Raw genomic sequence first — 13,393 nt, forward strand, 5'->3', positions numbered from 1 at the left:
AGCTCACAGTTAGTGGAGCACCCAGCCCGGCAAAGATGGAGGCTCTGTATGCTCTGGAGGCCCAGCTTGATCCTCATCAACCCAGGGACAGAAGAGGACCCAGGAGACCGAGCTCTGGCAAAGGGTGAGGAAGGACAGGGCCGCACCACGTCCTCTGGCAGGACAGTAAAGAAGCTGGGTGGGGGGAGTAAAGGCTCTGGGGTGATAGGGTGTCTGGGATGGGAGTACCCTATGGCTAGGCTCCGAGGGGACGGGGGGTGAAGGTGTCTGGGCTGGGGGGGGGTACCCCACAGCTGAAGTCTGGGGGTTAGGGAGTGCAGGTGTCTGGGCTCCAGGTTGCCCCATGGCTGGGGTCTGGTGGGAAGGGAGTGTGGGTGTCTGGGGGTGCCCCACGGCTGGACTCTGAGGGGAGCAGGGTGCAGCTGTCTGGGCTCTAGGGGGATGCCCACAGTGTCTCCTCCAGCACCCCCCCAACTGGAACTGGGTTGTTGTAGGTGTTTGTTTAACTCTCTAAAAAAAGATTCCCCCAGGAGTAAAGTGTCTGTATTGTTGACATACTTGTTCCTGGGTATTTTGAAATAAATTACCCAAACAATTGAAACTGGAATGATTATATTGTGTTATTTTGACAAATCAAATATGCAGAATTTTGCAGAATTTTAAAATATTGTGTGCAGAATTATTAATTTTTTGGTGCAGAATTCTCCCAGGAGTAGAAGATGAAGTTGGCTCAGTACTTCTGAAAACATCCAGCCCAAAGCATCAGTTGAGCACTCAAAAATCACTGCCACTTTTGAAAATTTTGGCTTAAATTACATAACCAAAGCCACAGTGTCGATCAATGTCTGAGCTGGGATTAAAATTCAGGAATCTAGTCCCCAATCTCATGCTCAGATCAGCACAAAACACTTCTCGTTTTACAAAATCTCTTTTTGTTACAGTAACTATTTTTACTATTCTCAATACAAATAAAAAGAAGAAAAATATGATATCACTAAAGAGCACTGAACAAAACAGAGCAGTAGGCCAAGATGAGGTGCAGGTTCTAGAAATCAATTTTTTTTCCAAATAAATGACATGTAAACAAACCAAACTAGTTCCATAGGCAATATGGAGAAAAGTTATTCATGCTTTTAGGCTTTTACGTTACTAGTTCTTTTTCAGAGTAACTGACGAAGGGTTGTCAAATAGTTAATTATTCAGCAAGTCTCTCTCTTCTGGAGTTGGTAAATTCCTTTATATATTTTAACACTCAGGGGTTCTCTTTTGCTGCCAACAGCACAAATGAAATCACTTTGCAGCTGTCTGTGACAGAAACCTTAGAGATGATGGATTTGTTCCATTTCAGATACAATTAACTAACTCTATTCTCAAGAAATGCTTCTCTGGAGCTGGAATGCTGCATCTCTGCAGCTCATATTGATTCACATTACTCAGGGAACACAAACCACAAGGCAGGGAGGAAAAAAACAATGTTTATGAAATACGAAAAGGACACCAGTAAGTGGAAGAAATATAATTTTCAAACTTCAAAATAGGCTGGGACAAAAGAAGAATTTAACACTTTTTTTTTTTTTTTTTTTTTTTAAAGATGTGCTTGAATAGTCTCTCTCTCTACTGGCTGCAAGATCTTAAATGGGATATTGAAGACATCTCTGAGGTAATAAACATCAGATTTCACAGCCCCCAAATAATTTTTTTTAAGCCAGAGAACCCGACCTTTCCTCTTTCAACAACTGCATTGGCTAGTTACCCAGAGCCTAAGAGCTGCTGCGCTGCATTTGTGAAAATGGAGAAGGGTACAGCTACCTTCATCTTCAACACAACAGTGTATCCTGTAGAGACTGCAAGTCACATAGTATATACTACAAGTAAGCCACTGGATCCCAATGAAGCTTTACATACCCTCGCAGTTTGTGCAGGCTGTATCCTTGTATTGCAAATTAAGACAGCATCAACTTCCTGCATTGCATGCATATTAGGTGCAGCAAATGAGGAACATCTAGTGCAGGGGTAGTCAATAGGCAGACCACGGGGCCAAATCTGGACCGCCAGATACTTTTGAACGGAACTTGACATCTTTTTTTTAAACTTATCATTATTGTTATAATTTGTTATTATTATTTTCTCTGGAGTCTGGACCTTGACCATACTTTGACCAAGAAATCTGAACCTTAACAAAAAATAATTGATTACCCCGATCTAGCAGGAAGCACTTCTCTTTAGAAGGCCAAAACACTGTAGAATTCCAGATGATAGCTAACTATGGTCTATTGTCTCGCCATCCTTGATATGCATTTAATCTAGAATGAAACCTAATGCACACAACCCAAAAGGTAAGAGATCTCTCCAATGAACAATGGGGACCCCTTCAGTGTGCTCTGGGTGCATTATATCCTGCTGACATATGTTTTTCTAAAAAACACAGGAGACGACAGGTTTTTCATTATACCTCTCAATTCCCGTCACCATCTGGCTCCAATATCTATCAGCTGTCTTCTGCAGACAAACTGATAGTAAGCTGTTTTCATGGATATCAAAAGCAGGGAAGTTAACCAGGGGGAAAACACTAAACATAAAGAAAAATTCTGGACACTCACCAGTGACAGGCTGAGGTCCCCCAGCAACTCCCAAAGATCATAAACTGTGTTCAGTCCAACCAAGAGGACAACAAAGAGGCCAACAAACTTCACCCCTATCGCTCCAGCAAGGTTGACCCCAGTCAGACTCAGCCAGAACCACCAGGGGGCAGAAAACGGCCTACACAACAGACAGAGCAGTTTAATGATGGCTACAAGCGCAAACAGCACCAATTGAAACAAACAGGAAATCATCTGCTCAGAGCAGGCCCTGGGCAACTGCAAAATCTGTTAACACTGCTTCCTGTTCTATTTCTCAGGGGTCTTTCACTGGAAGTAGGGAAATAAAATTGACATATTTTTCATTAATTTTGGAAAGGTGCAAGAGCGCCCTTGTTTTGATGTTTGTAAAGGGCCTCTATTGAAACCTGGCCAACCCTATATCTCTTCAGGAGGGCTTCAGGAGGGGAATAGAATCACAGCCTACAAGCTGACCTAATGGGTTTGGAGAGAGTCCATATACAAGAAGCCAGGACCTGAGAGGAGTGCTACAACTCTTGCTCCACGTCATGGCAAGGATGGAAGAGTCAAAGGGCTGTGACATGGGAGGGGAACAGATATTGGCTATGCTCCTCCTTGTATCTTCCATAGGTCTATATCAGAAAACTACTGGTGTAGAATATCTTCCTATCCACAGCACAAGTGGTAACTACAGCAAAAGAAATAAGACTAAAACCAAACAACAGAGAAAAGATGAGTGGAGGTGAGTGGAAATCTATTAGCCCCTCTCCCACTACCTCTGGGTATCCACATTTTACTCAATCAAAAGTCACATCAGCACTAGCCAGAAGCCAGAGGGCCACTCCTAATTTATATTAAATGGAGCTGTTTGCTGCTGCCCCAATCTTGAACAAAGAGACAACCAATGAAAATTACAGATCATAGGACAGAATACTGCATCTTGAGCTGATCAGATGGAGCACAGTACACTAGGAGTTTGTAGTTTACAGGTTACATGCTCCGTGTTGTAAATGAGGATGGCTGCAGGCAGCATTGCATGACTTTAGATGGGCCACACTAGCCATGTCTGCTGTAGTCAGTCACACTGAGACTTGCACAGTCAATTCTACAGCACATTTCACGCAATGTTACAGACCACAAATGGGTAAAGCTTACTTAGTTATCACATCATCGGATTTTGGTTCCATTGTGGGGAAGATGCCCTATGTGGCTCCACCTTACATAAACTCTTCAGGATCCCCAAACGCTCTGTAAGCAGGATCATGCTTCTTGGACATGCATAGAGTAACTAGCCTGGAGCACATTCCTGCTTCATTCAGAAATCTCATGTAAACACTTCCAAAATGATAGGATACCAATCCTTGAAGCCCAACAAATTAGACTATTTTATAAATATTCATGGGCTCATCGTTATGAAAAAGTAGAGCTCCCCTGGCCTGGAAACAAAGGAATTGGGCCCTAGAAATTGGGGCAAGAGGACATACAAAAGTCTTACCATTAAGGGAAAAGCAGATGGTAAAATGGTACTATTCTACTGCTCTGACCACATCATGCCCTCCACTGGCTTCCCTTGTTGTCACAGGAAGTTCAAGTTTCTTGTCTTTACCTTCAAGGCTCTTGCATAGTTCCATACCATCAATATCTCGGTGAATGCTTCCTCTCACACTAGCTTTCATACCCTATTCTCTACTCAATCCTCTCTCCCTATGTCTCTCCCAGCCCTAACCCCTTTCCACACAGCCATGCGAAGAAGAGGATTGTGTTGCAGGAGGGCTTCATCTCCCTCGACCATGGACTGCTGTTCTGAGAAGGACTGCTGAGAAGAAATTCGGTCCACCTGTCAAGGAAGGGGAAGAGTATCTTTGGATACAGACTGGCAAATCTAGTGAGGTGGGCTTTAAACTAGGTTCAACAGGGACAGGACACAAAAGCCTACATGCAAGTCCAGAATATGGAGACCTGGGAGAAGGGTAAGAATCTGGAAGAAACATGGGAAATCATAGCAGGGACAAAGGAGAGAAAAGAGGGACAATAGAGGGGAAATATAATGAACATCTTAGATGTCTGTATACTAATGCAAGGTATGGAGAATGAACAGGAAAAACTAGAAGTACTAGGGAATAATCAATTACAACATAACTGGCATCACAGAGACTTGGTAGGAAAATTCATATGACTGGAATAATAGTATAGAAGGGTACTGCTTGCTCAGGATAGGCAGGGGGAAAAGGGAGATGTTGCCTTGTATATCAAAGATGTATACACATGCACTGAGCTTGAGATAGAAGTGGGATGCAGATCTGTTGAAAGTCTCTGAGTAAGGATAAAAGGGTAAAAAACAAGAGTGATGTCATGGTAGGGGGTCTACTATAGACCACCTCTCCAGTAAGAAGAGATGGATGAGGCTTGTTTTAAACAACTAACAAAATCATCCAAAGCATAGGACTTGGTGGTGATGCGAGACTTCAATTATACAGAAATCTGCTGGGAAAATAATACAGTAGGACACAGATTATCCAACAAGTTCTTGAAATGCATTGGAGACAACTTTTTATTACATAAGGTGGAGAAAGCAACTAGGAGAGGGGCTGCTCTAGATTTGATTCTGACAAACAGAATTTGAGACGGTAGAAGGCAGCTTGTATGAAAGTGATCATGAAATGACAGAGTTCATGATTCTAAGGAATGGTAGGAGGGGAAATAGCAGAATAAAGACAATGGACTTCAAGAAGGCAGATTTAAGCAAACTGAGATAGTTACATACTATAGGTTTCAGAGTAACAGCCGTGTTAGTCTGTATTCGCAAAAAGAAAAGGAGTACTTGTGGCACCTTAGAGACTAACCAATTTATTTGAGCATGAGCTTTCGTGAGCTACAGCTCACTTCATCAGATGCATGCCGTGGAAACTGCAGCAGACTTTATTTATACACAGAGAATATGAAAAAATACCTCCTCCCACCCCACTGTCCTGCTGGTAATAGCTTATCTAAAGTGATCATCAGGTGGGCCATTTCCAGCACAAATCCAGGTTTTCTCACCCTCCACCCCCCCACACAAATTCACTCTCCTGCTGGTGATAGCCCATCCAAAGTGACAACTCTTTACACAATGTGCATGATAATAAAGTTGGGCCATTTCCTGCACAAATCCAGGTTCTCTCACGCCCTCACCCCCCTCCCAAAAACCACACACACAGACTCACTATCCTGCTGGTAATAGCTCATCCAAAGTGACCATTCTCCCTACAATGTGCATAATTAAGGTGGGCCATTTCCAGCACAAATCCAGGTTTTCTCACATCCCCCCCACCTGATGATCACTTTAGATAAGCTATTACTCCTTTTCTTTTTACATACTATAGGAAGCAAGTCTAAGGGGAAAAAAGATTTCAGAAGAGTTGGCAGTCTTTTAAAGAGACACTACTAAGGGCACAAGAGCAAACTATCCCAATGTGTAGGAAAAATGGAAAATATGATAAGAGACCACCCTGTCTTACCCAGGAGATCTTCAACAACCTAAAACTCAAAAAAGAATCATACAAAAAGTGGAAACTAGATCAGATTAAAAAAAACCAACACAAGAATGCAGGGACAAAATTAGAAAGGCCAAGGCACAAAATGAGGTTAAACTAGCTAGGGACAGAAAGGGCAGCAAGAAAACATTTTACAAATACATTAGAAGCAAGAGGAAAACCAAGGACAGCATAAGCCCTTTACTCAATGAGGAAGGAAAGACTAATAGAAAACACAGCTATGGCTGAAGTGTTAAATGCCCTTTTGTTTCAGTTTTCAGCAGTTTAGCAGTGATCAGATGACTAACACAGTGAACATCAGGGTAAACAGGGTAGGATCTGAGGCTAATATAGGGAAAGAACAAGTTAAGAATTACTTAGACAAGTTAGATGTCTTCAAGTTGTCAGGGCATGGTGAAATGCATCCTAGAATGCTTAAAGAACGGGCTGAAGAGATGTGTCAGCCATTGGCGATTATCTTTGAGAACATGTGAAGGATGGGAGAGATCCCAGAGGACTGGAAAAGGGCAAATATAGTACCTATTTATAAAAAGGGAAATAAGGATAACCTAGGGATTTACAGACCAGTCATCTTAACTTCAGTACTGGAAAGATAATGGAACACATAATCAGTTTGTAAGCACTTAGAAGGTAAGGCAATAATTAACAGTCAGCATGGATTTGCTGAGAACAAATCCTGTCAAATCACCTAACATCCTTCTTCGACAGGATAACAAACATTGTGGATGGGGGGGATGCAGTACTTGCAATATATCTTGACTTTAGTAAGTCTTCTGATACTGTCTCACATGACCTTCTCATAAGCAAACTAGGAAAATATAGCCTAGACCAATCTACTATAAGATGGGTGAACAACTGGTTGGAAAACCATATCCAGAGTAGTTATCAAATGGGTAATAGTCAAGCTCACTGGGAATATCAAGTGGGGATCCGCAGGGATCGGTCCTGGATCTGGTTCGATTCAATAACTTCATAAATGATTTGGATAATGGCATAGAGAGCACACTGATAAAAACTGACAATGATACTCAGCCGGGAGAGGTTGCAAGTGCTTTGAAGGAAAGGACTAGAATTCAAAATGATTTTGACAAATTGGAGAAATGGTCTGAAATAAATAGGATGAAATTCAGGAAGGCCAAATGCAAAGTATTACACGCAGGAAGTAATAACTGCACAAATACAAAATGGGAAATGACTGCCTAGGAAGCAGTACTGCAAAAAAAATTCTGGGGGGAGGGTATAGTGGATCACAAACTAAATATGAGTCAACAATGCAATACTGTTGTAAAAAAGCGAACATTATTCTTGGATGTATTAGCAGGAGTGTGGTAAGCAAGACACTAGAAGTAATTATTCCATTCTATGCAGCACTCACAAGGCCCTCATCTGGGCACAACACTTCAGGAAAGATGTGGACAAACCGGACAAAGTCCAGAGGAGAGCAATAAAAACAATAAAAGATTTAGAAAACATGACCCATGAGGAAAGATTAAAAAAATTTGGTTTCTTTAGCCTGGAGAAGAGAAGACAGAGGGGGACATGGTAACAATCTTCAAGTACATAAAGAATGTCATAAGGAGGGTGATAAAGTGTTCTCCTTATTCACCAAGAACAGGACAAAAAGTAATGGGCTTAAATCGCAGCAAGGGAGATTTAGGTTGGACTTCAGGAAAAACTTCCTAATTGTAAAGGTAGTTAAGCATTGGAACAAATTGCCTAGGGAGGTTATAGATTCTCCATCATTGGAGGTGTGTAAGAACAGGTTAGACAAACACCTGTCAGGGATGGTCAATATTACTTAGTCCTGCATCAGTGAAGGGGATTGGACTAGATGACCTATCAAGGTCCCTCCCCATCCTACACATCTATGACTCTCAGAAAGCCCCCATGTTCACAATAGTCTCTTCCTGCTTCTTCCAGGAGTCAAATGCCCTCCCTCTTCTCCTTCCATCTCCCCCAAACCTTCTAGAGTAGCCTCCTCTTAGTTATCACCCAGTCCCACCATCATATTGTCTCCCTGTACATGCATGAAGGCTCATATACCTATGGCATAATAAAAAGTTATCACCATCTTACCTATCTGCACAGGAGTTATACTTGACCATACTCAACACAGCTCCCATAAGAAAGAACATCAGAATGGGATCAAGCAGGATGTACTGGGACAGAGTAATGCAGCCTGTATCTGGAAAATAAGACACACAACTATACTAAGAGCTGTCTCAGTTTCAAAGCAATCCTGCAGCAGTGTCTGTAGCAAGCCAGTTTCCTCACATCTTAGTCAAGAGACAGCATGGGCAACGTTGGGACTAGAAACAGATCAGCATGTCTCAACTCTTACCGTAGTAAGAAACTTTGAAATGTTATTTTCAGATGGCACAGCAGCAGAGCTCTAAATTGCCATGCAGCAAACACAGATTACGTTCTCAGTTCCTAATTCTTTGAGCAAATGGGAGCTGGGAATGACACAGTAAGCAGTCATTTTCTCACTAAGTCAGCAGTGAACTCATGCACCAGCATGGTGCCAGGAGATGCTGTGGCATTGAAAAGGCTATTTTTCAGATTATACAAAAAAAAAGAAAAGAAAAGAAAAGAAAAAGCAGCAGCTTTGACTAGGGGACATTAAAAACCCTGTGATGCTTTTTGAGAGTCTGTGTGTTTAATGGCCCATCCCTAACTCAGGTAATTCTATTCTGCCTATCTAAACCCTTCTGTATAATTTTCAATTATACACAGAACCTTTATCAATTTACTACCCTGAAGTCTTATTTAGCATTGTTGTGCACTATTAAACAGCTGCTATATCCCATACCAGAGGCGGCTGTATTTCAGTAGTGGGCAAAATTATCTCTATCTATACATCTTTCATGCTGTTTTTAAAATTCTTGCATTTAAATGTATTCCAATAGCATAGCAATGAGTACCACAAAAATACCTATAAACTAAATCAGATTATAAAATGCTTTGGGAGCCTTATGAATAAAAAGCACTATACAGACTGCAATTATTCAGCTCTCAGAAGTGAGGCAGTGTCTATCCTTTCTCATCAGTGACTTCTTCTTTGGCAGGTGATGAGACCAGAGAGAAAAATCTCTGCACAGTTAATCTGCCCTGAGGCTGGCCTCCATTACTGACCCTCCTTCATCCACATGCCAAACAGATAAGATTTCCCATGAGGATGCTAGAAATGCTTACCAAAAATCAGGATGGAGGCTGCAAGTAATGCTGCAGACAGTGACTTGGACAGCTCCAGCACTGTGAGGTAGGAGAAGGGAACTAGGCATGAGCCTAGAAATGCACAGAACTGCAGGAAAAGAATGGAAACAGAGGAGTATGACAATCTCTTCACAAGATGAATGTGTATACAGATCCCACATACCCTCCTTCCTTCCTTCCATCCTCAAACACATTCAAACAATGGATGCTCCTGCAAGTAACAACAACTGGCTGGTGGTGCCCAAGTCTGTCTCACCGAGGATCCTCAGGCAGAGGCCAAACTAATGAAAACTTAGTTTGAAGAATTTCAGTTGTTTATGCAGCATGTCTACACATGTATGTAACAAGGATCTGTTTCTTGTTTCTTTCCAGACCATATAATTGTCAAATTGGACCCATAATTGTTTCTTTCCAGACCATATAAGTCATTTCCAGAAACATCTTTCAATTAGCTTCTTCAAACCACCTTAACATCACCTTAACATCCAACAGGTTATTTCAGAGGCCTGCTTGCCATAAAAGACAGAGCCAGATAAAGAAGAATGTTAGTGTCTGCTCCAGTTTCAAAAATCCCAGTACCAGCTCATCTGGGTGGATGAGGTAGGGATGAAAGAATTTAGTATACGTCATAAAAATCCAGCCTCTTCAAAATCTGAAGAGAAGTAACAGGCTATACTGAAGGAGCCAAGGAGAGGAAGGGAAACACCCATCTTCTCCAGAGGATAGTTCTGCTTTCCTTCATTGATTTGTGAGTGGATGGTTAAGCACTGGCATGTGCATTCTTACCCCTCTCATTCCTATGTAGTTATGATGCTCATATCTGTCCCCTGGCTTTTGGAAAGGAAATGTGCCATCATATCCGCTCAGGTACCCAGCAAGTCCTATCAGCATCTGGGGAGGAAAAGGGGCAAACTGGTCAGGGAAACAATCTCACAGTCAGTGGAATCCACTCCAGCTGCAGGAAAGATGCTCACAGCATCCCACATCCAACCATCAAAAATATCCAGTTACTACTGAGACACTCTGTCAAACATGAAAAAGGAGTTTGCGTACAAGATTCATACTGCAACTATACAAACAGATCTGCTGGATTTGCAAAATTCACTCACCTCCTTACCACTGGCAAGTGGGAAACTCTCCCAGGTGAGTATGGGGACATAAGCCAACAAATTTCTAAGATTTAATTTAAAAAAAAAAAGTGTAGTACTTATGGTAGCAGAGAAAACCCTCCAAACAGGACCCAAATGTAGCCACAGAAGCAAAATTTTCCTGAACTTGCAGACAACTCCAGGGACTTTGTTGCTGCTGGTAGCTTTATCAAGCTGCAATAGAGTGAAATTAACAAGATGCTGGTCCCTTTCACTGAAGCTATTCAGCAGCCTGCAGGAAAAAAGTGAAACTGACAAGAATCGCATTTTCAGAAAGGACCCAAATGTTGGTAGAGCTGCATCTTATCTGGCTATAGTCCATCCCGATTATGTGCATTGCTGTCATGGGCACCACTGAGGACTCCCTGAAATGTGTTCTTGCCTTTAATAAAGTGTTTGACTACAGTGCAGTAACAAACCTATTCTCTTATACCAGATACCCACACAGTTGCAATCCTCCTCAACCAACACAAAATTCTCTTCTTAAGGGACATTTTATAAACAAGGTGATAGACTTGGATATGTTCAACTGGTTTAGAAATCTGATTGGCTCAGAATCTGCTGTTTTCAAATGTTATTTTGAGAAAACAGTATTGTTCACTGATTTACAGAGCTCTTAGTTCACATTCCTGCTAGCATGAACTGCTTAGCTCCCTGGATCTATAACTTCCCACAAAGAGGCCCCTTCATTTCCCCTAGAAGAACTTACGCATGTTTTATGATCAACCATTCTCTCCTTTTCAGCCAGACCTTTTCAACATCCAGCATTAATCACACCCTTTACTTTCCCATATTTTGAGTATTTTCCATGGAAGAGAAAAGACAAAGAGTGCGGCCTCAAAAGGGGGCCACATGTCATGGCCTCCCAGCGAGACAACAAACAGATGACAACAGTAGCGAGGAAGGGGCATCCAGAAAACCCTGGTGCTCATCCCACATTTTGACCAGAAGAATGGACTAGGCTTTGGTTGGACTATTCCAATGATCAGGGGGATTCCACTGGCTCCTAAAATATATGTAAGAACTGATGAGAGCTGTTCACCTTCCCCAGCGGTGGGTGGACGTCAAAGAAGAAGGTCCGGTTAATGTAGTAACTTCCCATCTTCCCAAAATGAGTTTCATCCCAACTAAAAAAAGAAAAGATAAATGTACTCAGGAACTGGAAATAATCAAACATCCATAGAGGTCTATTTTGCTAATGACTAGCTTTTGCCACTTTTAGACTGGACAAGTGCATAATAGTCTACGTGGGATTACATGTTAAATCCATTAGGAAGCTGGAGCTAATGGAAAATGGGTTAGACTCCTTATTAATCAGGGTATCTCTCCATGAATAAACCAATGCTCCAGAACCTACACTGGCTGCCAAGTCCAATTTAAAGGTGTTAGTTTTGTTCCCTAAACCCTAATGGCCTGGGAGCTGCTTACCTAAGATACACTTCTCTCCCTGTACCATACTGAGGGTTAAATTGGAGCCTGCTCAGTATATAATAGAGAACATTTTTGGCATGGCAAAAGTAATGCACATTTGAAAACATAATTCCCACTATACAAATAAAATGATGGGGTCAAAATTAGCTGTTACCACTCAAGAAAGAGATCTTGGAGTCATGGATAGTTCTCTGAAAACATCCACTCAATGTGCAGTGGCAGTCAAAAAAGCAAACAGAATGTTGGGAATCAGGAAGAAAGGGATAATAATACAGAAACTATCATATTGTCATGGTACGCCCACATCTTGAATACTGCGTGCAGATGTGGTCGCCCCATCTCAAAAAAGATATATTAAAACTGGAAAAGGGCAACAAAAAAGGGGGGGGGGGTATGCAACAAAAATTATAAAGGGTATGGAACTGCTTCCATATGAGGAGAGATTAATAAGACTGGGACTTTTCAGCTTGGAAAAGAGATGACTAAAGGGGGATATGACAGAGGTCTATAAAATCATGATGGGTGTGGAGAAAGTAAATTAGGAAGTGTTATTTATTCCTTCTCATAACACATGATCTAGGGGTCAGCAAATGAAATTAATAGGCAGCAGGTTTAAAACAAACAAAAAAGGAAGTATTTTTCACACAACACACAGTCGACCTGTGGAACTCCTTGCCAGAGGATGTTGTGAAGGCCAAGACTATAAGGGTTCAAAAAAGAACTAGATAAATTCATGGAGGACAGGTCCATCAATGGCTATTGCCAGGATGGGCAGAGATGGCCCTAGTCTGTTTTCCAGAAGCTGGGAATAGGCAACAAGAGATGGATCGCTTGATGATTACCTGTTCTGTTCTTTCCCTCTAGGGCACCTCGCATTGGCCACTGTTGGAAAACAGGATACTGGGCTAGCTGAACCTTTGGTCTGACCCAGTATGGCCGTTCTTATGTAAAGCCTGTAAGAGCAGGCATATGGGGACGGATGAGGTGACTAGGAACAGTAATTTTGAAGGGAAATGTGAAGGGTGAGAAATTTTGATTTATAATATATTTGTTTACTAGTGATTAGCATATGCATGAAAATGTGCTGCCTCAGTTTCTCCATCTGTAAAATGGGGATAATGATCCCCACTTGTAATGTGCTTTAAGATCTACTGATTAAAAGCACTATATAAGAGCTAGGTATTATAATTTTAGTTTTTATTAATAGGAAAAGCATCTAGAGTCCAAGAGAGTTATTCTTTTATGTTTTTGTCTTTACATCAAAATAATAAACTAACTAAACAGTTAATCACCAGGAACATGGCCTAGCTTCATGTTCATACAGCACTTTGGCCTTGTCTACACTAGCGCAATTTACCGTGTTATGTAATATTTATTCCCCGTCGATTGAAGTGCACTTGGCATCCACACGCACAAGTGCTTCAGTCAGTCTCCACAGGGACTAAACAGAATGATGGAGAATGGC

At 41.7% G+C, this 13,393-nt stretch overlaps 1 protein-coding gene across 1 annotated transcript in view; it reads right to left on the reverse strand.

The window, feature by feature from the left end:
• The window catches only part of POMT2 (protein O-mannosyltransferase 2), a 48,971-nt gene that overhangs the window by 34,363 nt on the left and 1,215 nt on the right, over positions 1-13,393 (reverse strand). Inside the window, exons 2-6 of the mRNA XM_073349282.1 lie at positions 11,540-11,624; positions 10,136-10,240; positions 9,329-9,437; positions 8,210-8,318; positions 2,601-2,760 (exon numbers count right to left, since the gene is read on the reverse strand). Coding sequence (XP_073205383.1) covers positions 2,601-2,760; positions 8,210-8,318; positions 9,329-9,437; positions 10,136-10,240; positions 11,540-11,624 — 568 coding nt within the window. The remainder of the gene's footprint in view (positions 1-2,600; positions 2,761-8,209; positions 8,319-9,328; positions 9,438-10,135; positions 10,241-11,539; positions 11,625-13,393) is intronic.

Source organism: Lepidochelys kempii, chromosome 6 (assembly GCF_965140265.1).
Source record: "Lepidochelys kempii isolate rLepKem1 chromosome 6, rLepKem1.hap2, whole genome shotgun sequence".
NCBI classification, from domain to species: domain Eukaryota; kingdom Metazoa; phylum Chordata; order Testudines; family Cheloniidae; genus Lepidochelys; species Lepidochelys kempii.